This window comes from Hipposideros armiger, unplaced genomic scaffold, assembly GCF_001890085.2.
Source record: "Hipposideros armiger isolate ML-2016 unplaced genomic scaffold, ASM189008v1 scaffold_55, whole genome shotgun sequence".
NCBI lineage: Eukaryota > Metazoa > Chordata > Mammalia > Chiroptera > Hipposideridae > Hipposideros > Hipposideros armiger.
In genome coordinates this window covers 4,159,307-4,185,989 of record NW_017731405.1, presented here as the reverse complement: position 1 = coordinate 4,185,989, position 26,683 = coordinate 4,159,307, and the positions used below count along the sequence as shown (strand labels likewise).

Genomic DNA, 26,683 nt, shown 5'->3' with positions numbered 1-26,683 from the left:
ATATATATATATATATATATATATATATATATATATATATATATATATATATATATATATATATATATATATAGTACGTGCTAGGAACTGTGTTTCAAAATACAGGGCTTTAAAAATTGAATGGATTACAATTCTGTTCTTAATAAATGTCCACATAATAAGATAATTAAGACAGGTCACAGAATATTTTGGAAATGTTATGGGTGTTCAAAGTAGGGAGAGATGAAGTGTGTTTGAGGGAGTCAGGGAAGGAGGTGGCATATGAAATGGTCCTTGAAGGACAGTTAGGATTTCAACAATTTAAATGTATATGCAATCCAGATTAAACAAAGAATCATAAGCAGGGAGGTAAAAAAGTACTGTGACCGAAAAAAGGCCAGTTACTCTTTTGGCTGAAAGGTAAGGTTGACACAGGGAATTAGTGAGAGATACGCAAGAAATATGGGGTGAGGCCATATTGGTGGTGCCAGGTTCTTTAACCTAGCAGACAATGGGCGACTGATGGTTTGGAGGCAGGCCTACGGAATACACAATAGGATTAGAAGGTGGAAGCCCAGAGAGTGGAGAGACCAGTTCGGAGAGTCTATTGCAGTATTTCAGTAAGAGATAATAAAGGCTTGCAGCAGAGGGAGGGCACAAGGAGTGAAGAAAAGACACAGGAGAGGAAAGGCACCGTTCAGAGAGAATCTACAGTATATGACTAGGGCCTCTCACTGGAGAGAGGGAGGAAGGCAGGGAGGGAGAGGGAGAGGGGGAGAAGAGGAGGAGATGGGGGAGAGAGAGAAAGACAGAGAGAGAGTGAGAGAGGCCCCAGTGACTAGAGTCATTTACACGAATGGGTAAGTCACTGGAAGGTGATGGTTTAGGTTTTGGATATTGGTCAGCCTGAGGTTTGGGTTGCATCTCGTTGCCACCTTCCCTTTTTAACATTTCTCTTTTTTTAGGGCCACCTCCACCTCCCGCCATCTCTGTCCTTTAAGTTATTGAGCTTTCTGTCCTCAACCTGACCTGCGTTTACCTTCACGCTCCATTTCTGCTTCCCATAGTATTCTCACAGCCAGGATGACACAGGTCAGGTCCTGGGCTGTAGGATACTCCTCCCGCCAGAAGCCCAAACTCCTCTCGCCTAGGCAGCTTCCATGCTTGCGTCCCAAAGCTCTTTGACCAATAGGCAGGCCCTAGAGCTGGGACTCGATTCGCTATTGGTTGGCCGAGCCATGGTGAGAGATGGTGCGGTGCCGGTTCATTGCACTGGTGAGAGCTGTGGGAGGTTGTTAAGGCGACCGTTCGTGACGTAGCGCCACCAGGCTAAGCAGCCCCCAGATGATTGGCTAGATGATCGGAAGATCCTTTCTTATTGGTCGCAGGCTCGTTTGGCTCCGAGTGTGCGTAAGCCGAAGATTCCTTCCGCTCCGCGTCTCCGTTGACTGGAGACAGGCGGAGCGCCGGCGCCGGGGTTAGGTGGCCTCTAGTGAGATCCGGAGGTGAGGCGGCCGGCGGCCGCGAAGAAGGAGCCCGGGCGGCCGGGAGCAGGGCAGTAGTAGGTGAGAGCGAGCTTAGGGCCCTGTTGGTGGCGGTTTTCGGGTTCCGCTCGGCCCTGGGAAGGGACGGCTGGCACCTCCTGCGGACCTGGCGGGAACTGCGGTGGTGGCTTTCCCGGTGTGGCGGCCCTGTCCCACGGGGACTGCGAGGAGACGTCCTTGAGGCGCGGCTGCCCGCACCAATGCCGGGAAACCCGGGGGCCAGGCTGGGCCTGAGCGGCGGGCGGCGGGGCGGAGCAGCGTTCGCCGGCCTTATTGGATGTAGGCAATGCTAGCTGCTCTCTCACGATCATCGGGGCGGAAAGGGTGCCAGGAGGGGTGACCTTGAACGCCCCTCGAATCTGGAAATGCTGGGGGGCTGGGGGGGGGGCGTCCCGGCCCGCTGCTCGCTGAGAGGACGCAGGAAGGTTCATCCCATGCTGGTGTCCACGCCCAGGCGGTGCTGTTCGTCAGCACCTTTCTTTAAAGTGATGGGGAAGATCTCTAAATGCTGCGACTAACTCAGAACCATGAAAAGAACCGTGAATCCGCATATATGTGTCCGGTTATTTCCAAGAGAAACGTGTTGAAAGGATGCGGAGCCCAATGTAGGAAGTCGCCTAAGGACTTAAAAGGATCCCCCCCCCCCCGCAAGGGATGTAGTCTCCTTGTTGCTGATTTGGAGGTTCAAATACAGCGCAGTCAATTTCTACAGTAGGAGGAGATTGAGGTACTCCATCTTAAATAGTCGTTTGAAATATTTCAGGGCTCGAGGACATGCCTTCTTAGACTTGGTGCTGAAAAGTTATAGGAAACATTTGTTTTCGGGCCATGTTAAATCATGCATAATATCAGCATCTCACAATGTAGAGAATGTGTTTTTTTTTGTTTGTTTGCTTGTGAATTTGTTTTTCTCTCCATGCACTGAAAGACATTTTATGATTTAGAGGTGATCTAGCACAGGCCTGGAGTATCCATTGGCGATGGATAGATTGGATTATTATTATTATTATTTTTTGGTAGATTGGATTTTGAAGGCCTGCTTTGTTGTAGTGTCTTTCCAGAATTTATGATAAACTTGGCAGTAAGGACAAATGGGAATTAGTAACATGAAGGTTAAAAATATTGTGCAAAGATTAATCATTAATGACACATATGAAATTGTTGATATTTGAAATTTGGCTGTTTTTTACCTACAAAAATAGCAGTTTCATATAGCTAGTTCCATTTGATACTTTATCAAAACTTTGGAGCTCTAGCTTTGTAAATTAATGAAGAGAGATGTGACTTATAAACAGGTAGCATACAATAGAATTGGGTGTAAAATCCAGGTTTCCTGATTTCTAGTGCAAGAAATTATTTTTTCCCTAGGATACAAGGTTGAGCAGCAGAATGCTAGATCCTATTGGAATTAAAAATGGCTCATTAGAAGACAGGGTGTTTACCTTCAAAGAGATGAAACATACACAGCAATTAATTTGACAACAATGTAAGCTAATATATAATCAAATACTGGAATGTGTACCATAGGAGGAGTGCGGAGTGGAAGGAAAGAATTAGCGTAGGATGCCAAAGCACCCTTTTCTGCAGTTGGCCATAGTGAATGGTTTCTGTGGTTACTCGCTTAGAGTTTGAGGATTCCATTGAATTTAAATGATCCATTCTTTCGAAGAATTTGTGAAATGTCTGCAGTATACATCAATGTGAACAAGCAAGGCACATGTTGCCTATTTAACTTGATTTTTAAAGTAAAATTTATTTTTATTGCAACATGGCATAAATACTGCCTATTGAATTTGCATGAGCTGTCCTGTAGCCTACTAGTACTAATTGAAACTGCTGATGAAGGTGGAAGGATGTATTCTGTGTCATTTAAATGCTTTGCATAATCATATAGAAGTGAGGAGGGTGCTCATGAGAAATGAGACTGTTTGTAATTATGGTTACATAATTATAAACACACCTATGTACATTAGATTATTCAATTTGTATTTCCAAATAGGTCAGGTTCTCTGTGTTTGGTGATAGTTCACAGGATCATGTGTAATTCTTTTCCTCAATGTTGTAAAGATGATTTTACACCCAGGAAAGAAATGGCACAGAATTGACAGTGCTGCCATGAAATCTTTTTGAGGGAAAACATAATGTGCCTAGTATGTAATTATGTGTTGATGGTGCTAAACTGATTTGTGATCAAATCGGGGTGCCTTCCTGCTAGCAGCTCAGATGTTAATTAAACTGAATTAGTTTTTTAGCAGTGAAAGAAATGTTGACTTGATAGGGAATAACCTAAGCTGAGGAAGGTTTTGGGGGAGGAAGTGTTAGAAATCATTTTAACCTAGGTTTTTTTGTTTGTTTGTTTGTTTTTAGTTTCAAGGGTGTACAGAACAATGCAATAGTTATCGTTTTCTTAACCTAGTTTTGTGTATTTTAGTTGATTCATTTTCTGGGACATTGATGCCAGTTGATCCCTTAGACTGGTTTGTAGGTTTGTTTGTTTTTAATAAAATAAAATGGAAGATATGTGAAAGATAGAAGATCATTATGAAAATCTAGCCTCTTATGAGGCTTTTGGCTGTAATGAAGTAGGGTTCAAATCTAAGATACGATTAGTACTCTCCAACACTTTTAAGTCCAAGTCCCTGTTAATTTAATAGAAAGTATTTTGTTATTGTTCATTTTCAAAGTTAGTATATAAAATGTAGGCTCTTTTCTCCACCTTGTTGCCCTTTAATATGTTCAACTTGGGGGCCAAGAAGGGGGTGGGGTTACATCTATATCTTGGTGACTTTTAAAAAGGTAATTTTTAGGTCTGTTTCAAGATGTGCCAGTAAAATGCATGCTGCTGTAGTTTAAGAATTTATTTTTAATTAAGCAGGTGTTTGTTGAGCAACTGCTTTATATGAGTGAAAGGTGCTGGAGAATAAAATGAGTAAGACTTGAGCCAGGTGAGTGGCTCAATTGATTGAGAATTGGCTTGGGAGCATGAGCTCTGAGCAACAGGGCCGCCAGTTCGATTCCCACATGGACCAGTGACACTGCGCCCCAGCTGAGCTGTCCCTGAGCTGCCAACAGGTGGCAGGATGGCTCAGCTGGTGTAACAAGATTGCCTGTTCGATGGTGGGCTATGCCCACCTGCAACTAAGACTGAACTCAGCACATTGAGCTGAGCTGCTGCCCAGATGGTTCAGTGGATGGAGCGTGCGCTCTTAACAGCAAGGCTGCTGGTTCGACTCCCGCATGGGATGGTGGCTATGCCCACCCGCAACTAAGATTGAACACAGCACCTTGAGCTTAGAGGCCACAAACTGCCGATGGGCAGGCAGATGGCGGCTGGCGCCCTCCACAATGAAGATTGAAGAACAACAACTTGGCTGGTCCCCTTCCCTTCCCCAATTTCCGAACACTGTTTCCCTCACCCAGTTCCCCAATAAAAAAATAAAATGAGTAAGATTCAAAGAAAGGAAGGTTGAAAAAGCATTAATAAACACAGGCAGATGCATGCCACATTTATGTATCGTAGTGACTGCCAGCCTTTTAAAATGGAGACCCACAGTGAGAAATACATGTTATGTTAGAAGCCAGTACAAGTACACACACTCATATATGTATAGTTTCTTTAAACATAAAGTTTCAAGAAGTAATACCTACCCATACTGCATGTCTTATCCACAGCTATATTTTTCTACTTTATTAAAAAAATCTTTTTCTGACTCAAAATTGATTTCATGATCTAATTGATCCAATGAAGGGTTATTGTGACCTGCAGTTTTGAAAACCAAATACTTAACTGGTGGCCTTGTATGGTTGAGATGTGAAGAACAGAACACAGTGAGAGATGACGCTTAGTAATTGCTTTGGTTTCTTATCAATTTGGTCCCTTTAGATAGATTAATGCTTTCTTTTCTTTAATTTGCTGCCTTTTATTTTCTGTCTTGTATAAATGAGTCACTTTCTTAGTTATTATTGTAAGTGTGAGATTAATTTGAATGAATTCTTGCTAGTATGCCAGTGGGCTTCTTAAAATCTTAATTTTAATTGATTTTTATGAGTAATTAATATGCTTTATCATAAGCTTTAATTTTAGAGTAAGAATTAAGGCTTGCATGTTCCTATGTTAGAGATCAATGACTATATTAGATTTTTTTAAAATCACAATATCAAAATTATTATTATTATTTCTCCAGCAAACATGGGAAAGTTTAGTCATGGTAGCCATTAGATCAAAATTATCTGTATGTTCTGTTGGGAAGTTTTGAATGCTATACACTCCTACTTTGATCAGCCATCCTCTTCTTCCAGTATTGTTCTAGCATTTTGATTAGCTGTAAAAGTTTGGGAAAAGACTTCTCTGGTGACAGCAACATTAGGAAGGTGTATTAAATTTCATTTGGCTAGTGACATTATGCCATGTGTTGGATGAAATATTAAAAATGTAATGGGCTCCTCCCTTGAGGAGCTTTATAAGCTAAGAGGGGTCAGCAAACTTTTGAGACGGAAGAGCCAATCCTGTCCCTCATAACAATTTAAAAATTATTCAAGAGCCATAAAACAAATGAAATCACCATTATGTGAATAATATTCTTTAAAAATTTTATAAATGAAACTAGGATGGTTTTATTTTCATTTTCAATTTTACTTCAGAGCCACATGTACAACCCCAAAGAACCACATGTGGCTCACTAGCCACAGTTTGCCGACCCTTGAGCTAAGGTAATGATTTACAGGACATTCCACAGGTAGGTTCTTTAGTATTAATTTACCTTTTGCATAACCAGAATCAGAAGGATGCTTATATGCATTTTACCTCAGGGTAATTAGAAAATAAATGTGTATAGCTGTTTCTTTTCTTTCCTGCTTTATTGCTCTCCTTGGCTCAGGTAATATCAGGGGCTGAGATAGTATGCATTTGGTTTGATTTTTAAATGCCGGAATTCATACAATTGGTAAAAATTTAGCTATGTTTAATTAAGTTGGTTGCTAGTGAATAATAGAGGATTTAAGTTGTATGTAAAGAAATAATAACAACAGTCTTTTAATTTTATAATTATTTTCCAAAATTATAAGAAGCACTATCAAATAAAAAAAATAGTATTATTTGTATGTATAAGACCCTGTGCATACAAAAGCAGGATTTACAACTTACTTTTTCTAAATATGCAGTGAGCTGTATACTGAGTGTTGATATTTCTTCCAGGATCCAAGGATTTTGTAGCTACAATGTTGTCAAGACTTTTCCGAATGCATGGCCTCTTTGTGGCCTCCCATCCCTGGGAAGTCATAGTGGGGACAGTGACACTGACCATCTGTATGATGTCCATGAACATGTTTACCGGTAACAATAAGATCTGTGGTTGGAATTATGAGTGTCCAAAGTTTGAAGAGGTTTGTGAAATTAATTTGATATTGATTCAAGTAAATTACATTTTCCATTTCTAGAGTATCTCCTTTTAGAGACCATATTATCAAAAAAGCTATGAGTAAAATATTTTAGTATTCATGAACTTAGCTCAAATTTCCATTTACTTATGTAGTATGGAAATGTACTGGAAACAGTTTTCTACACAAATGAGTGTGATTGACTCTACTTGAGAAATACAGCTTTTATAAGTGACTAACAGTGAAAATGATTGGCTTACACTGGATTGTTTAAAAATTTGACTTAATTTTTGATTTGCATTTTTAATTTTATTTTATTTGCGTTGTGCCTACACTGATATGTCATAATATGTAAACTAATGATGCATACAAAATAAAAATTCTCATTTTTGATTGCTTATTTTAAAAGCTGTAGCTGTTGTGATTTTTTTTTTCCTATCTCTCCCAATAGGATGTTTTGAGCAGTGACATTATAATTCTGACAATAACACGATGCATAGCAATTCTGTATATTTACTTCCAGTTCCAGAATTTACGTCAACTTGGATCGAAATATATTTTGGGTAATCATTTTATACATTGAACTTCTTTGTGTGCAACCAGATTTATTTCTTTGCTGTGGAAATGTACCTGTTTGTTCAAATCATGTTTATGGAAATGTGTATTGCTTAAAGTGTACTGCATGCATTCAGTAGTTTTCCTTATTATTGGGTGCTAGACATTCTGATATTTGAGACATTAATAATCTGGAGAAAATAATCTTTATTTCAGAATATTGTTTAGGACTATATGTTATTATTTGTATAATAAAAGATGAAGTTTTTTCAGTTTGTTGAATTTTGTCATTTAGGTATTGCTGGCCTCTTCACAATTTTCTCAAGTTTCGTATTCAGTACCGTTGTCATTCATTTCTTAGATAAAGAATTGACAGGCTTGAAGTAAGTATTTAAAGCTTAAATATACTTTTTTCAAAATATATTGTTAAGAACTTTTTTTCATGTTATAAAGTTATAAATTTTCAGAAGTTTATAGAAAATACAGGGGAAGTTTTCATATAGTCAGTTAGCTAATTATAATACCTGTTAACGTTTTGGTAGTAAGCTTTCCCACTTTTTTTTTATACTTAAAGAAAACTTTGCATATCATACTGTATATACTGCTTTGTAACTTGTTTATGCTTAATAATAGTTTAATCAACATCTTTGCATGTCCTTATGCTAAACTAAGCTATTTGTAATGGCTGTCTAGTATTACCTCAGTTCATTTACTTAATCCTGTAGGTTGGATAGTTAGGTTATTTAATTTCTTCCATTAATAACACAGCAGTGAATGTCTTTGTAGCTAAATGTTTGTTCATATTCATAGTCATTTTCTTAGGATACATTCTTAGGATTGAGATAGTGTCTGTGTAAGTTTTTAGGACTTTAGAGTGCCATTTTTACGAGTTTACTTTCCAGTAAAGTTGTTTAGTTTAACCTTCCACAATGAGAAAAATTATATTCTACTTTTTTCCCCATGCTATTGGGTTGTTGGAAAAGTCATGATGCATTTTTGCAATGAAAAACAGAAAAAATGCATCATGACTTTTCCGACAACCCAATAATTCAATGAGACATTGTTTACTAAGGATGATATTTTGGTATAAAATTATCAAAAAGTGTTTTTGTATAAATATGTTTGCATTTTAAACAGATGTTTTGAGCAACTAAAATTTAGCTTTGAGGATGCCAAAGGAGTATATAGGTATACCTTTTGGTCTGCAAAAAGGTATACACACTAGAGGTGGGGGGGAAGTTTTATTTTAGAAAGTACTTTTTAAGACTTACGTTTTCCTCTGTTAAATGTACCTCATCATCTTGGTGTTTTGTTTTTTTTCCAGTGAAGCTTTGCCCTTTTTCCTACTTTTGATTGACCTTTCCAGAGCAAGTGCACTAGCAAAGTTTGCCCTTAGTTCCAACTCACAGGTAAGTATTATAAGACATGTTAGTGGTATTCCTTTTTTTTTGTTTGTTTGTTTTTTTTGTCAGCTTGTTTATAATAGGAAGGATTAATAGAGTGTCTTCATAGTCCAAGATTTAGGAATTGCCTACAATTCTAAGGTTTATTGTCAAGTCCTAAAACTGGTACCTTAGGAACTGTCCTGTTTATCTAACAGCTCAATTATAATTCCATCGCTTCTGGAATTTGGAATCTTCCCTGTTTTCTGTTTTGAAAGTTTCAGAAATTAAGGTTATGTTTGGACTTTTGGATCAGTAAGAGTATCTACCTAGTAAAACACACTGGCTGGCAAACAAAATAGAATCTAATGGAAGAGAGTCTCAGGGTAGATTTATTTCTAACCCCCTTGAAAACACCAGCATTCTTTCCCACCCAAAGTTTTTATCTTAGTGTTAATTAGTCACGTTAAAGAACCTATCATTTTTAACAATCTTTCATCAGAATGTCTGAGTATAAAATAGCATGTACTTCTGCCTTGAAATGTATTTGAATGTTTATGATCATTTGAGTAAGGATATGATTTGACATGGATATGATTTAGGTTTCATAATACTAACATGGTCGCAACAAATTGCAACTAAAAACTTCTGTCAATGGTAGCCAGAATATAAAAGTTATAGCATTTATTTATGTGGGATTTAACTTATATAGTATTCATGCACCACCTCAAAGGAATCTTTCCAAGAAATATCTTGTTCAGTGGATAGGGATAGCAGGGCACACTGTGTGTGTGTGTGTGTTCAAATCCTCTATTATTAACACACTTTGCATTTAGAATGCCTATTAGTCTTATCATATTGTAGATTTTATTCTTTGCATAGTAAGTTAGATTTCAATGGAAGCCCTAGCATGCTTTCTAACATTTTTAGAAGTTATTTTGTACCTTACCCTCAATGATGTGTTTGGTCTGTGTTTTAGGATGAAGTAAGGGAAAATATTGCGCGTGGAATGGCAATTTTAGGTCCCACATTCACCCTTGATGCTCTTGTAGAATGTCTTGTGATTGGAGTTGGCACCATGTCAGGTTTGTAAGCAATTTTTAATATATTTAATAAATAAGTTTGTAATAAAGAGAATGTCTTAGATTGCATTGGTTGTTCTTAAGCTGACTTTTAAAAGTCTAATACTACTCTTAAAATTTTTTAATTGTATGAGTATGTGGGTGTATCTGATCTTATGTTTGCACTAATGTAAACATAGTAGCAGGTTATAGATTTATTTTTCATTCTTGCCATCTTCTCTTTCTGTGTGCTACTCTTTTGATGACTTTGTGTTGTTTTTGTTTGTTTGTTGTTCTGATTGGTTTTTAATTAAGATTGTATTCCAAGGCTTTTCTGAAAAGTACCTTCCAGCCCCTGTTATTGCCTAAACTGAATTAGTGACTTGGTTCCTTGGAAAGTAGGGTGATGAGTTTTGTTTTAATTGTCATGTAGAAGATAGTGGAAGAGTCAGGAGGTGGACAGAGCTAAGTTAGAGCCACCTAATAGGATGGTTGGGAAGATTTAATCAGATAGCATGTAGTATATCCTTAATTGAATAATAGAGAAGTAGATGTTAAATATCAAACATAGGACTCCATTATATAGGACAAAAATTATGGTCTGGCATGGAAATTTGCCAGAATGAATATATCATGCTGCTGTGGAGGTTTTCTAATAATTAGGACTAGATTTTGTGGCTTTCTCTTGAAGTCCACACTTAGTTAAATACTGTTCACTAGTATTTCCTGGGCTTTAGTACCTTCAATAAAGGGTTTCATTCTTTCAAAAGTAAATTATCTAACTTTTAAGAGAGTAGTGAGTTGTCATTAGTTGAGGTCTCTTCACTAGGTAGTGTATTAAATATTTAATGTTTCTTACAACTTTCTGAGGGAAATTTTTTTTCAATTATTTAATCTGTCATTCAACAAAATTTTATTTAGCAAAGAAGATATTTTTTAAATTATTTTTTAAATGTATATTCTTTAAAATCTCTTTTTGGGTACAGTTTTGAGTTTTGACAAAGATATAGTCATGTAAACACCACCACAATCAATAAAAATGTTTTTGATCAGGTGAAAACATACCTGTGTGATTTTATTAAAGAAGAGGGATTAGCCAGAAACTAGTACTGGGCCATGAAACGAAGGATTATTCATTGGAAACTGATGTAGAAAGTAGGGTGATGAGTTTTGTCCTGATTGGTCAGAGAACTGGACAAAGGAAGGTTAGGTTTGTAATTGGAGAAGGCAGTTAGGAGACATTTACTGCTGTACAGAAATGGTATAGTTATTAGTGATTTGGCTTAGGATAGAAAATAGGGACAGATTTAACATATTAACTAGGAAAGTATCCCTTTGGAAAGTCAGTAAAAAAAGAAAAAAGCCTTAATTTCCTAGAAGTATATATAAATTAGTGCTCTTTGTATAGTAGCCAGGTGGCTCAGAGATACTCCTTAGGGACAGAGGAAGAAAGAATGCCTGGAAAATACATGGCAGCAACAGTAGTTAACTGAAAGAGGGCAATAATAGATTGCCAAGCTGTAAAAACCATTGGTGAAGTATAGTTTCGATGGTCTCAGGTTTGAAAAGATTATATTTGACTAGTATTTAAAATGTAGGTTGTTCATAATGTTTTTGTTACTGTAATTTTGTATTCTCTTGAATTTCTATATTTGGGAGTAATTTGCTGTAGTTTTTAAAAAATACAGTGCATGCTTTTGTTCCTTTATTTAGTTAAATGATCTATTACAATTCAGAAAATAAAATAAAACTTGAGTTTTTTTGTATTCTAGTTGGCAGTTTTTATAGGAAAAGGGAATCATTTTTTTATATTTTAAAACATTTTTATATTTAATATGAATGACATCAGAAATATGTTTTATAGTCAAGTTTATTTGTAAAGTGAGGGAATAGGATTTGGTCATCTGAACTCTTTTCCGGCTCTATAGTTCTGTTACCTTCTATTTGAGAAGATTACTAAATGATACCTTAAACATTTTCTATGGAACAGTTGTTAATTTTGAATCTTGAGTTGCTTTTTTGCATTATATTATTTTTCAAACATATCAGTGAAATTAACCAAAATTATAAGAACATCAGTAGATATCATAGAGGTTATATTGAAATTAGAGTTCAGTATTACACATAAAATATTTATTATGATACTATATCAGAATGGCATAAGTGGCAGTATGTTTTACTTTTATAAAAAGTCCTTGGTCCACAGGCAAATTCCTTTTGTGGTACCTAGTGTGATTAGATCAATAGTATAACTGTAGAGGGTTTGCTCCATTATCTCAAAAGAGAGTACTACCATTTTAAAAAGGGGGATTATCAGATGTGTATTAAACCCTACCACCGTGCCTGGCATTGTGACGTTGGCGACCTGGGAGAAGATAAAGTGTCTGTCCATGAGAGTAATTCTAATTCCTCTGTGCTCTCAGGATTGGCATCACCTCTTAGTTCCTAATTCTTTTTCTAGTAGATGGCAAAGAGATTAATATACTAATATTTTCGTGTATTTGTCTACCTATACGAAGAGTCCTTGTGATGTATGCAACTTCAAAAATACACATACTTCATTAACTGTACATTTACTTTTTCTCTAACTAGGGGTACGTCAACTTGAAATTATGTGCTGCTTTGGCTGCATGTCAGTTCTTGCCAACTACTTTGTGTTCATGACCTTCTTCCCAGCTTGTGTGTCCTTGGTTTTAGAGGTAAGAGAAGTTCTTACTCATGGCATTAGTAGAAGAGTAATATTTCTCATTATATCAGTTCACCTAAATAAAATGAATACCTTCTAATGTAACACTGACTTCCTTTGTAGCTTTCTCGGGAAAGCCGCGAGGGCCGTCCAATTTGGCAGCTCAGCCATTTTGCCCGAGTTTTAGAAGAAGAAGAAAATAAACCAAATCCTGTTACTCAGAGGGTTAAGATGATTATGGTAATTACATAGTTTCTTTCTTCCTTCAGTGTCTTCGGTTCCAATGTCATATTCTGCTCTTCACTTTTGTTTTCTTTTTCTTCTTTGGTCATCTTTCTACCATTTTTTGGCTCTTTCACTGATGTTCCTTTCCCCCCCACCCCCCTTTCTTTACATGTTTCTTCTTTCTTTAAGGCTCCTGGTCTTTATAAGTGTCTCTCCCCTAAATAGACTTTTCAAGTTCCTCCACTTTCTCTGAAAACCTGTTCTTTGGAATGCTTTCAGTAGTTCAGTGGGGCCATTACTTTAGTTAGTCACACAGCAAGCCTGGGTTTTTCTTTTTTTATGGTAAGGAGAAGCCATGGAAGATAGTGTCTGGTTATCCAGTTGGTAAGGATGAGAAGTTTAGGTTTCATTGATACATGGAAGATGAATAATTTTGTACATTTTATTTCAGTCTCTAGGCTTGGTTCTTGTTCATGCTCACAGTCGCTGGATAGCTGATCCTTCTCCTCAAAATAGTACGGCAGAAAATTCTAAGGTTTCTTTAGGATTGGATGAAAATGTGTCCAAGAGAATTGAACCAAGTGTTTCCCTCTGGCAATTTTATCTCTCTAAGTAAGTTACCTAAGACCTACTTTGCTATATATTAATCATGGTACTCTATGCTACTAAAAGTTTAGGTTGTGCCTTTTGTATTTCGGAGTAATAACATTTTTTTTTTTAAAGATTTTATTGGGGAATTAGGGTAGGGGAACAGTGTTGGGAAATCGGGGGAAGGGGAACAGACAAGTTGCTGTCCTTTGGTTCTTCAGTCTAGTTGTGGAGGACGTCGCTTCACTGGCCCATGTTGGTATTGTGATCATTGTGCTCTTCTTGGCTGAGGCAGATTGGTTGCTGGCATTGTGATGGCAGCTAACGGCAGCTCATGCCAGCTGCCTGCCATTCACGGTAGCCCACTGCAGCCTACACCGTCGCCAGCCACTCAGAGCAGCCTACCTCCAGGTCGAGCTTTTGTTCACCATCTTAGCTGTAGAGGGTGCAGCATCACTGGTCCATGTGGGATCCGAACTGGCGGCCCTGCTGCTCAGAGCTCGCACTCCCAAGCCAACTCTTAACTAACAAGCCACTCGGCCGGCCCCCCCGAGTAATAACATTTTAATTTGCTTTCTTTTATTTAGAATGATCAGCATGGATATTGAACAAGTTATTACCCTAAGTTTAGCTCTCCTTTTGGCTGTCAAGTACATCTTCTTTGAACAAGCGGAGACAGAATCTACACTCTCATTAAAAAACCCTATCACATCTCCTGTAGTGACCCAAAAGAAAGTTCCAGATGATTGTTGTAGACGTGACCCTATAGTGGTCAGAAATAACCAGAAAGTCCATGCAATGGAGGAGGAGACAAGGATAAACAGAGAAACGAAAGGTAATTTCTTACTCTCTTCATTTTCTGTTCTAACAATGCTGATTTGTCAAGAAGTTGAATCCGTTTTAACACTTAGGTTCAATGTTGTGAGATTTCTTTTGATCTCTTCCAACAGCTGAGGTTATAAAACCCTTAGTGGCAGATACTGACACCTCAAATAGAGCTACGTTTGTGGTTGGTAATTCCTCCTTACTCAATACTTCATCAAAACTAGAGACACAGGAACCTGAAATTGAGCTTCCCAAGGAGCCTCGGCCTAATGAAGAATGTCTACAGATACTTGGGAATGCAGAGGTGAGTCAAATGACATCAGTGAGCTTGGTATCTTTCTTAAGAAAAGGAGCTTTTTAATTAAAGTAAGGTATAGCTACTGAGTACCTACTAAGTTCTAGGCACCACGCTGCATGGTTGACAGGTACTGGTCTTAGTTATTCCCACAACCTTGTGAGATAGTTGGAATTGTCTCCATTTTTTTAGATGAGAAAGCTGAGGCACCAGGAGGTTTAAGTGTTTCTCAAAGTAATACATGTAGGAGACGGTAAGGCTGGGATTAATAGTCCAACATTTGGGCCGGCCGAGTGGCTCAGTTGGTTAAGAGCTCGCTCAAGAATGCAAGCTCTGAGCAATAGCGGGTCGAGTCCCAGCCCGAGCTGAGCAGCTGCTGAGCTGCCAACAGGTGGCAGGATGGCTCAGCTAAAAAAAAAAAAAAGTCCAACATTTATTGACTCAGGAGTCAGTGCGCGTTCTACTTTATTACCGCTTATCACAGAGATGAACAGCTAACTCTATTTTCATATGTGTGCTGAGTGAGGCCTTTGAAAGGTTTATTAACATAGAAACGAGCCTCAAAGATAGAAGAAAGTTTTCTTATTTTTTTTTAAGTAAGCTTGATGCTCATAAGGATGCGTATTTTCCCTTCTGAGCTTTGAACCGGGTGTCCTGCATACATGACCATGTGAGTCAACTCATGCTTTAGCATGATGCTGTGTTCCATCCATTTCTGCTTAATCTGGTTCATTCTTTATGTGCATATGAATGAGAATAAAATTGTATTTGTTTTTCTTTATCACTTTCCCTCATTCCTATTAACATGTGTACCAATATCTCAGCTATCATGCTGAATACAGGGTTAACAAAACTTAGAGGGTAGGTGTCAGAATTTTAATTATGGATTTTTTTTTTTATGTACCTTATTTGTAAAATTTAGTGCTTTGGTATTACATTTGTTTAGTTTTCACCTTTTTTATGAAGAATTTGTTTTCATTTTGATACTCTTATTCCTACTCAAGTCATCTTTACTATTCCAAAATCCTTTGGGTTCTCTTGTGTTTTAGTGCTATTGATTGTATTAAAAGATTTATGTAGAATGGATAATATGAAATACAGTTCTTCAAGTCTTTAGTCATCTCTCCCTCTACCCCTTCCCATTTTTTTTTTCATTTCTTTAGAAAGGTGCAAAATTCCTTAGTGATGCTGAGATCATCCAATTAGTCAATGCTAAGCATATCCCAGCTTACAAATTGGAATCTCTGATGGAAACCCATGAACGAGGTGTATCTATTCGCCGACAGTTACTTTCCAAAAAACTTCCAGAGCCTTCTTCTCTCCAGTATCTACCTTATAGGGACTATAATTACTCCTTGGTATGTTATTTTCTTGATTTGAGAAGGTTTGCTTTGTAACTTTTAGCTTTGTAGCTTTAGTCTTTAGCTTTGCATAGTTTTTCTTTTTTTCTTGACTATTCTTTTATATGTACATCGTTTTATAAAATATTTTCCTTTTTAAGCCATTTTGCTGTAATTTTGTATTCTGCTTATGCTATAGGTCATAGAAATTCAAAATACTTTTCCTGTTTATAGTTATTATGCATATATTTTGGTAACTTAAATACTTTTAAAGAGTAAATAAAAATTTTGTTTAAAAAACACTAAAGGGTTAAGTTTGAAGAAAATTATTAATGATAAGAGCTGTGTCTTTGCAATATAGATTTTCACTTGGTATCTAACTTTACCTTTTAGGTGATGGGAGCTTGTTGTGAGAATGTTATTGGGTATATGCCCATTCCTGTTGGAGTGGCGGGACCTCTGTGCTTGGATGGAAAAGAATTTCAGGTTCCTATGGCAACAACAGAAGGTTGTCTTGTGGCCAGCACTAACAGAGGCTGCAGAGCAATAGGGGTAAGTTGGCATTTATATATTTATCTGTTTTAGGGTACACCTTAGGCCAGGTGATGGGAAGAGATTTGGGGACAATCAAGGACACCTTTTGGGACCTGCAGACGTGTTTTCAGGTTTAATATGTGCTTCTGTAACATACTTTGCATAGCTTGGTGGAGGTGCCAGCAGCCGAGTCCTTGCAGATGGGATGACTCGGGGCCCAGTGGTACGTCTTCCTCGTGCCTCTGACTCTGCTGAAGTGAAGGCCTGGCTTGAGTCACCTGAAGGGTTCAGAGTGATAAAGGAGGCATTTGATAGCACCAGCAGGTATGTGTCTGTGGGTTTGTAAGTGCATTTTTTAGTTCAGAACCAGTGCCATCTTTTATCACTAGACATACTGTTAACATATTGCCTGCTTAAAATGACATAATAAAATATCAACTTTAAATCTATTTATTCAAAATGAGTAATGTAAATGCTTGGTTTGGAGTGGGGGAGCAGAATGCTAATCTAAATGAATACCTCTGTAGAGGTAAATTAAAAAAATATAACGTGAGCTAGTAAGTTTGTGTGATGGCTTTACAAGGCTCACTTTGATTAGACTGTTACTTTGCCCTAGAAGAGTTTGATTTAGAATTGCTCTAGAGCCAAATTGCCTGAGAAAAAGATTTTGGAAGCAGGCTAGAAGTAAATATTAGTATAGTAGATTTACTTGGAATACAGAAAATTAAATTTATAAAGAAGCTTAATCAGTACAAATGATAACCCCAGTGTAGTTCAAGCTTATATGCTTGTTTGTATTTGGACTTGTAAAGTTTATCTATGATAAAATGACTGTCTGTAGCCCTCCCTTCTTGCAGCACATAAGAATGAGATAGTGTTGATTTCAGAACTCTAGTACAACATTTAGTTAAAGAAGAAAATACATTAATAAGTAAGCTCCGTGAGGTTTCTCTTACATGTAAAATGAGCCAACTAAACTAGATTTTAAAATAACTTCCATCTTAAAAAAAAGAAAAAAAATCCTTGCTTCTTTTGTTTATAGATTTGCACGTCTACAGAAACTTCATATGGGTATGGCTGGGCGCAACCTTTATATTCGTTTCCAGTCCAAGTCAGGTGATGCCATGGGAATGAACATGATTTCGAAGGTGAGCATGGATAGACAATAACAGAACTTGAGAGTGATTATCCCAGGAGAGGGGAGCTCGGTGTCAGAGAGACAGAAGTGGGGAGCAGACTCGCTGTCTACTCTGTGTCCTCACCATATACATCTACTATATACTCAGAGTTAATTTATTGAAAGATTTTTTTTTTTAAGATTTTATTGGGGAATTGGGGGGAGGGGAGCAGCGCTGGGGAATTGGGGGAAAGGGGAACAGACAAGTTGCTGTCCTTTTGTTCTTCAGTCTATTGTGGAGGATGACGCTTCACTGGCCCATGTTGGTATTATCATTGCGCTCTTCCCGGGTGAGGCAGATCGGTTGCCGACCTCTGGACGGCTCCTCATGGCGGCTCTTGGCAGCTCACATCGGCAGTCAGCCGCTCATGCTGACTGCCAGCGACACATGGTAGCTTATGACAACCCACTGCAGCAGGGACTGCAGCCTACGCCGTAGCTGGAGACTCATGGCAGCCCAGCTCCAGGTCGAGCTGTTGTTCACCATCTTAGCTGTAGAGGGCACAGTGTCGCTGGCTCCCATGTGGGATTTGAACCGGCGCCCTGCTGATCAGAGCTGGTCTCCCAAGCCAGCTCTTAACCAATGCGCCACTTGGCCGGCCCGAAAGATTTTTATTGAAAAGGAAATATTGATTCATGTGACTCATGTTATATGAATCAGGTATTTGTTGATTAGTGGTGTTTGTATTTAATACATTTTAGACTTGGCATTATGTATGTTCTGGGTCTACTCAGAGTGGTTGGGAAGAATCTTGGGGTTAGCATTTTAAAACTTTGTCCTATAAACCTTGAAAGCCGAACTCTTCTAGAGACTTTAAATCTTGTATTTAAGAGCCAAGCTCGTGTATAGTCCATTTATTTTAATGATCTCTTTATAAGAAGATTGTATATGGCTTACATTTTATTCTGCTGATATGTTATTTACCAGACACAAATGTAAAATATTGAAGTCAATTAGGCTAGCAAAATTTATTTTTTGGATTACCTGTTTATAAGGACTATCAGAAAGAGAGGATAGTGACTAAATGCATAAACTTTAAAAATGCCAATAAACAGTACAGTGGTTCCTCAAAAAAAATAAAAATAGAATTACTATGCTTCAGCAATTACACTTCTAGGTATATATACCCAAAAGAACTGAAAGCAAGGTTCTCAGATATTTGTACACCTGTGTTCATTGCAGCATTATCCGCAATAACTAAAAGATAGAAGCTACCTAGGTGCCCATTGATGGATGAATAGATGACAAAATGTGCTATATACATACAATGGAATATTTTCAACCCTGAAAAGAAAGGAAATTCTGACACATAAATGCTAATGAACTTTGAGGTTCACTTGCTAAGTGAAATACTCTGATTACAAAAAGATAAATACTGCATGGTTCCCACTTAGGAAGTAGTTAGGTTAATTAAATTCATAGAGATAGAAAGTAGAATGGTGGTCTCCAGGGGCTGAGGAGAAAGGGGAATGGGGAGTTGTTATTTAATGGGCATAGGTTCGGTTTTGCAAGATAGAGTTCTGGAGATTGGTTGTGCCACAATGTGAATGTACTTAAAACTACTGAAATGTAAACTTGAAAATGGTTAAGATGGTAAATTCTATGTTATATGTTGTTTGCTACAATTAAAAAAAAATTTTTTTAATTGCCCACAAGTACGTTTTAGGTTATTGAGGCGTTAACTAAATTAATTTCACTTAATTGGAAATTATTAGAAGTTTTGTTTATATTGTATGTAATGTAAATTCCATCAACTTTCCATTAACAAGATTTAGTTTAATGTTTGACTTCTCTTTACAGGCTTGGCAACTTGGGCTTTTAGGTAACAATTTAATAACCAGAAGAGGGAATTTATTTAACATTGTTCATGGGTTGGGTTACGCATTCCTCAGTGACATGAATATGAGTATTATATTCTTATTGAATATTTTTTAATATTCTTGTCTACATTCTGTTCATTACTCACTATAAAAGGTTCATTTTTATACCTAAAGAAACATTAGGAATCTATACCTGACTGAGAAATTAGTCACTGATAGTTATTAAACAGCTTTTATTTTGTGCTTAGTTTCTTTGAAATATAGTTACTAGAAATATTAAGATTATTATAGTTATTATATTTAGAAGTATTATAGTTCAATACAAATAAAGCCTCTGATCTGTAAATAACATTTTGCATTTTAATGTAATTTTATTATTGTTAATAGGGTACAGAGAAAGCACTTTCGAAACTCCATGAGTATTTCCCTGAAATGCAGATCCTAGCAGTTAGTGGTAACTATTGTACTGACAAGAAACCTGCTGCTATAAACTGGATAGAAGGAAGAGGAAAGTCTGTTGTTTGTGAAGCTGTCATTCCAGCCAAGGTTGTCAGAGAAGTGAGTGATTTGATAAATATTTTATTTTGTTAATCTTTAACTGGATCAAAAAATTGGAGAAAGGAATATTAACATTCTAAGTAAAGCTTAATATATGGGTGTATGTTTTATGTTAAAAGATGACTGTTCTATCTGCCCATCTATCTGCCTGTAGCATTTACAGGAACAAACTTAACTGATATTTTATTGAAGGCAGGGCGTAAATGGGGCTACATCTAAACTCCCTTGTCTTCTGGAGGCACAGATAGATAGATCTGGGTAACACAGTCCTGAACCCCCTGGGGGAAGATGTAAAATGTGCACAACTCTGTTTTCTAGGTATTAAAAACTACTACAGAAGCTATGGTTGAGGTCAATATTAGTAAGAACCTGGTGGGCTCTGCCATGGCTGGGAGCATCGGAGGCTACAATGCCCACGCGGCCAACATCGTCACTGCCATCTACATTGCCTGTGGACAGGTGAGGGCTCCAGCCTCCACTTCTCTTCTATTTTGTTGTTCTAAGTAAGAGAAGTTATATATTTTTCCTTTTAAATTTTTTTTTCAGGATGCAGCACAGAATGTTGGTAGTTCAAACTGTATTACTTTAATGGAAGCAAGTGGTCCCACAAATGAAGATTTGTATATCAGTTGCACCATGCCATCTATAGAAATAGGAACTGTGGGTGGAGGGACCAACCTGCTCCCTCAGCAAGCCTGTTTGCAGGTATGACACATCAGGCACAGTCCAAGGACGTCAAGCCTAGTTCTGACTCATTGGGATTCTCCGTGTTTCTGCCTGACACTGCATATCACTCACCTCTATATTTTAGCTGATCTTTTCATTATTTTGTTTCTCATCAGCCTCATCTAATGTGTCCAAGTAAGCATATTCAGATGTATGCTTAGTAAATTGAGAAAGCAGATAAAGAGAGCAAATGAATGTTCATCTGCTCTAAATGCACTGTCAGCCAGCCTGGGGACATTATGTTAGCTGTGGTGTAGACTTTAGTCAGTACTGGCTCTTAACTCTTGGAGACTTAGTACTTTTTCTGGAGTCTAGTTCTATTCTGATGCCATTGTAGTGCCCTTATTATAGTTGCTTGAGTAGGAAAAGTTGTTGCCATAACTTTAAGGGTGAATCCTGCTGTATCTCTCCATGGCTGCAGATGCTAGGTGTTCAAGGAGCGTGCAAAGACAATCCTGGGGAAAATGCCCGGCAGCTTGCCAGAATTGTGTGTGGTACAGTCATGGCTGGGGAATTGTCACTGATGGCAGCGTTGGCAGCAGGACATCTTGTCAAAAGTCACATGACTCACAACAGGTGAGACTTAAAGATTTACTTGACATGTTTTCCCTGTACTTAAAATATGCAGTATAAAAACCTATTCAGACACAATAGTCCTAACTTAAAATTCTGCATTCTTGATATATTGTGTATCTCTCCTTTGTCTTTTTTTTTTTTCTCCCGTAGGTCAAAGATAAATTTACAAGACCTCCAAGGGACCTGCACTAAGAAGGCTGCTTGAATAGCCTGACTGTTCTGAACCGAAATGCGGGTGTTGGGTTCTAAAGGACTCACATAAAATCTGTGAATTAAAAGCTCAATGCACTGTCTTGTGGAGGATGACTAGATGTGCTCAGAGAAGTGACTGCTTGGTGGTTGGCTCTTTCAGAAGAATCTGAGGTTCTTCCCATGCAGATCCCTCAGATCTGAAGACAAGTTTAGTGCTTTATGTGCTGTGCTCTTTGGAAAGATTTCAACACGAATGTTAAGCTTTAAAGCATCACAGACGATAATGTGCAGCTCACTTCTGAAAGAGAATACAAGCTGGAAAAAGTATTTTCTTTTGATGAAATTCATGGAGTTCATGGTGATCAGTGTGAGATTCACCCTCCTCCCACTACCCCCACCCCGGTGGAAAATGAATTTTTAAATTATACTGTAGCTGACGAAACTCTTGATTTCCTAGTTAATTTATTAAGCCGGGGTTGTAGAACTTTAAGAAAGAAGAGCTAAGTTTATTTTTTGTAAACTAATACTTCATTTGGTGCTGGTCTATTTTGATTTATTTTGGGGTAGACAACATGATTCTTCAGAAGGGGACCTGCTTTCTTCAAGGGAAGAACTACTCTTATTCCCCAACTACAGAATAATGTGCTAAGCAGTGCTAAATAGTTCTCTATGAAGAAAACAAATCACTGCATTTATGTCTGCAGGCTATTTGTTCAGAGAGGCCACTTGTCAAAATATAAATGTCTAGATTAGCTATAACAATCTTCCAACGTAAGGCTTTAAGAAACAGAATTTTGTGCTCTTTATTAAAGATGCAAGAACTCTTAATATTGCTTAGACAAGTTTGAAAGGAAGGTACCATTTCTCTAAGCCAATTAATTTCTTAAAAGACAGTTAATTTACCTGAAAAAAAGTTTTTTGTAAAGAACTATATCAAATCTGTATATGTTGTAATAAGGCTTCTTATGCTAGGAGTTGATTGAAAGTGTTCAAGAAATAAACTAACTTGTATACTGGTAAAACACCCTAAACTTATGCCAGAGAAGATTGTGTTCTTTAATCGTCCAGGAAGCCCTGGCCGGCTTGTTGAGCCTAAGGAAAATGTGAGTCCGCTTTCAGAGCTGGTGAAGGCGCCGTGTGAATGGCCCTGGAGGAGCATCCTTGTTCCTGTGGCCAGGAGGTTGGCGACTGAAACACTCACACAGGCCTTTTGATGGACCCATAAAAGCTCTTAGCTTTCTCAGGGGGTCAGCAGAGTTTTTGAATGTTAATTTTTTTTAATGTACAAGTTTTGTATAAGTAATAAAAAACCTCCTTATTTTGTATTACATCTGATGCTTCAAGTGTTGGTCTTGGAGAGCTGATGGCTCATGTAGAAGATGGACTTTGAAAAACATTCCAGTAATGCCATGGCAGCATGGAGAGCCTCTGAATGATTGTGTCTGCAGTATTGTGGAAGATTGACTTTTTCTGTTGTCTGTAAAGTTTAAATTGCTTCTGTTGTGACTTTTCAGCCAGTGACTTATTTATCTGAACTTTTCATGGAAGTGGCAGTGAAAAGTATGTTGAGTCTTCATTTTGGTGACTATACCCAATATCGTCATGCTAAATTAATGTTTTGTACAATTACTAAATTGTATACACTTTGTTATACTTTTTTTCCAGTTCCAGTAAATTATGAAAAGGAAGTTAAAATACTGTTAAGTGTAAGCAGTAACCTTTTTTTGTTTGGATTAACCCTCAGCCTGAGGCCTGGAAGCTTGTAAAGCCTGGCCAGAGCGGTAACCTATGATTCACACTTGACAATTTATCATTCTCCATTATAGTCTCCAACTCTACAACATTAATGGCAGGCCGGTGATATATGTGCATTAAAATTATCTTAGACAGTTTGATTAGTTCAGATTTATCATCTCAACTAGACTTTTGGATATTGGGGTTGTGAAGGTTAGTTGAGAGGAAGAGGGCATAAAAATTGGGCAGCCAAAACCAAATGGCCATTGCAGGTGTGTATTTAAGCTGTCTCAGCTGAATTGGAGCATACAGCTTAGTTTAGCTGAGGCTGGCCTTTTTAGAAGCTGATTCCCATTTACTTGCAATTATTGACTATACTAATGCTATAGTTAGAGGTGAAAAGATATGTATGAGGCACTGAGAACCAAAGCCCAGATAGTGGAAAAGCAGTTTGAATTTTTCTCCCAAGTGACATGTGATCACTAGTATGGTCAGCCCCCTCCAGTGTGGAGCAGGCTGGCCAGGAGACAAGGATCTCCATCCCCTTTTCTGTAGGAGTGATTTAAGGAGCCCTGAGGTGCTCAGAACAGGACTTTTCCTCAGTAGAGAATTAAATCCAAAGGAAGCATCTCACAATGTTCAAGATGTGAGCTCAAACAAAAGGATGCAGAGAAGCAAAACACATCAATACAAATCCATTGTGTATAGAAGGTTAAAATAAAGCAGGAAATTCAGTATAGAAAAGTTTTTTCAAGACCAGTGTTTCTCTAGCTATTCTGTTCTGGCCAAGACTTGAATTTGTTAATAAACTTGATGCAGTTAGCAATGATGATTAATGGGAAACCTCTACAGTGGAAACCAAGAGAAGATGGCAAATGATCTAATTTACAATTACATTGTAACATTCCTTTTTCACCATAATGGAACATGCTTACTCCCTGCCTCCATATCCCCTTTCATTTCCTGAGCAAGTTTCAGAGCTGCTGAGGGAGGTACGGGCACTCTTTAGGATAACAGGTGCTCCCTAAGGCCAATAGAGAACCTTGAGCTGACAGCTGGAGTTAGGAAGTAAAACAAGAGTGTTAATCCAGTGCTTCTCCAATGAGTGTGCAATATACTCACTTGGAGGACTTGGGTTTCTTATTCCCCTGGTCTGGGATGGGGCAGGGTTTTGACAATTCTGTTGCTGCTGCTGCTCTAACAGGTCTGGATTTCAGTATGAATTGACTGGTATTACAGAATGAATGGTATTAGAAAACTATTCAGAAGCACACAATTGGAAAACACCATGTAGAGATCAAGTGGTTAATAAGACTTAATTAGAGTTAATCCTAGAGAGATTTAACTAGAAAGTATGTTATTTGGTTTTGGTCTTTCCGCCTTCCACCTATGACCTCTTCCTCAACCCCCCTCCCCCAAACACTAAACATCTCTCCACATCTTCAACAAATGGAATGACTGCCCCAGAGAGACAATTTTAGCCACTTATTACCCCCATTCTCCTACGCCTTGTTCCCTGCTCTCCCAAAGGGCCAAATAAGAGTGGGGGACAAGGACAGACAGATCCAAGACGGCTGAGTAGATAAACACTGCGTGCTTCCTTCCGTGAACACATTAAAATTTAAAGGATAAAACAGTCAACCTGCAGAACCATCTGAAGTCGGCCTGAGCAGAAGTTTTATAACAGGATATGAAGAAGCCACATTGAGACGTAGAGGCAGAGAAACAAAATGGCTCCAAACCTCCAGTAGTTGAGAATCAAGAAGGATATCTTGGCCATGGAGGTTTCCCCAGGAAAGTGAGGGACCCCAGCCCAGAGTACTGATGCTGGGAAGAGGAGCCCCCACAACATCTGGCTGTGAAAAACAGGATTCTGACCACCAGAGTGGGACAGAAGTCTGTGAGAAGCCCCTAAGTCTTCTTATGCTGGGGGGTAGGGAGGTGGAGGGAGGAGCAGGCAGGCTGAAGTGTGGCTGCAGAGCAAGGGCTGGAGGACAGTTGCCATTTTCCCTGTAAGGGAACTTTCTCCCATGCAGCTGGCAGGTAGGCACCATCTTTCCTGTTTTGAGTCCTCCCCCACCACAGCCAAATCTGAATCTGATTGGCCTGGTGAGCGCTGGAACCCCGCCCCACCAACCTTCCCAACTCCGCTCTCTTGCAAGCAGCCAAGCCTGCCCACACTGCACTCTTGCTTGGAAAACTATGGGAGTCCATGGGACACAGGCAGGCAGTGACTGACCTCAGTGTGCTCTGAGCCTTTTGCAGAGTAGCTCCAGGCTCAGCACTGGTACCAAATCAGAGTCTACATTAACCTGGTGACCACACCTCTTTCCACTAGTGACTCTCTGAGACCCTGGCTCACACAACTTGCATACTTTATCAGTGGCTTTATCATTTCTATCATTTATATGATAGCATTTATCATATGTGGCTTTATCAGTGGCTGAACCTTAAGGGAGCTGGCATGGGACAGCGGGCCTCAGGGTGTCCTGGCTTTTTGTGGAGCTAACCCAGGCCTGGTGCTGGTGGCAGCTGTCCCTGGTTTGCAGCATTACCTATCCCACATGCCTCCAACTTTAGCACAGGAAGTGGAAACTGCAGATCGCTTTGTAGCTCCTACAAAGTAGTCCCTGGCTGATCACAAGCAGTGGGCAACCAGGGCTTGCACCGGAGCCCCTCCCAAGAAGCCCCAGAACCAACATACTTGGAGGTTGGCTTCATACCACAGCAGAGCACTGCCCAATTAGCTGACAAACTGCACACACAAAGGGTGGTCTCAACAGGGGCCAGGCTTGCTGGGGTGAACCCCACTCCATGGGGTAAGTCCCCTGCACAACAGCCTGTAAGCTGTGGATGTGGCCAGACCCCACAGCCTGAGGGGCAATATCAACCAATGACGTGCCAATAGCAATCAAGGCTCAACTATACAGGAAGGCACACACAACCCATGCAAGGGACACTCCTTGAACACCCAGAGCAGGTGACCAGGGTGATTGTGCCAGGGACCCACAGAGCACCTACTACATACGGGCCACCTGGCCAAGACTGGGAGACACAGTATATCTACCTCATACATAGAAAAAAACAGAGAGGCAGCCAAAATGAGGAAACAAATACATCCCAAATGAAAGGACAGGAGAAAACTCCAGAGAAAGAACTAAATGAAATGGAGGCAAGCAATATACCAGAGACAGCGTTTAGAACACTGGGTACCATGGATGCTCAAGAAACTTAGTGAAAACTTCAACAGACAAAGCAAGCATAAAAAAAGACATAGAAACCATTAAAAAAGAACCAGTCAGAAGTGAAGAATACAATAACTGAAATGAAGAATGCACTAGAAGGAATCATCAGCAGACTAGATGAAGCAGAGAATTGAATCAGTGATTTGGAAGATAAACTAGTAGAAAACACCCAGTCAGAAAGGCAAAAAGAAAAAAGAAACCAAAAAGTGAGGATAGTTTAAGAGACCTCTGGGACAGCATCAAGCATAAGGACATTTGCATCAT

The 26,683-nt window shown here is 38.7% G+C and overlaps 2 protein-coding genes across 3 annotated transcripts in view; one reads left to right on the top strand and one right to left on the bottom strand.

The window, feature by feature from the left end:
- Window positions 1-1,123, bottom strand: part of ANKRD31 (ankyrin repeat domain 31) — a 141,388-nt gene extending 140,265 nt beyond the window's left edge. Inside the window, exon 1 of the mRNA XM_019641006.1 lies at window positions 1,019-1,123. Within this exon, the coding sequence (XP_019496551.1) occupies window positions 1,019-1,031 (13 nt within the window). The 5' untranslated portion in view covers window positions 1,032-1,123. The remainder of the gene's footprint in view (window positions 1-1,018) is intronic.
- A 268-nt stretch (window positions 1,124-1,391) lies between these two features.
- HMGCR (3-hydroxy-3-methylglutaryl-CoA reductase) lies at window positions 1,392-23,139 on the top strand. 2 transcript variants are annotated; one of them, XM_019641083.1, is made up of 21 exons: window positions 1,392-1,544; window positions 6,165-6,259; window positions 6,718-6,905; window positions 7,351-7,462; window positions 7,750-7,837; window positions 8,779-8,863; window positions 9,816-9,921; window positions 12,490-12,596; window positions 12,707-12,823; window positions 13,260-13,420; window positions 13,984-14,231; window positions 14,347-14,525; window positions 15,680-15,874; window positions 16,250-16,408; window positions 16,557-16,714; window positions 17,433-17,538; window positions 19,776-19,946; window positions 20,265-20,405; window positions 20,493-20,651; window positions 21,094-21,248; window positions 21,399-23,139. In XM_019641083.1, the coding sequence occupies exons 3-21, from the start codon at window positions 6,741-6,743 to the stop codon at window positions 21,451-21,453; spliced, it is 2,667 nt and encodes an 888-aa protein (XP_019496628.1). In that variant the 5' UTR covers window positions 1,392-1,544; window positions 6,165-6,259; window positions 6,718-6,740; the 3' UTR covers window positions 21,454-23,139. The 2 variants fall into 2 exon arrangements, with proteins under 2 accessions (XP_019496628.1, XP_019496627.1); XM_019641082.1 differs by lacking the exon at window positions 6,165-6,259.
- Window positions 23,140-26,683: the final 3,544 nt, after the last annotated feature.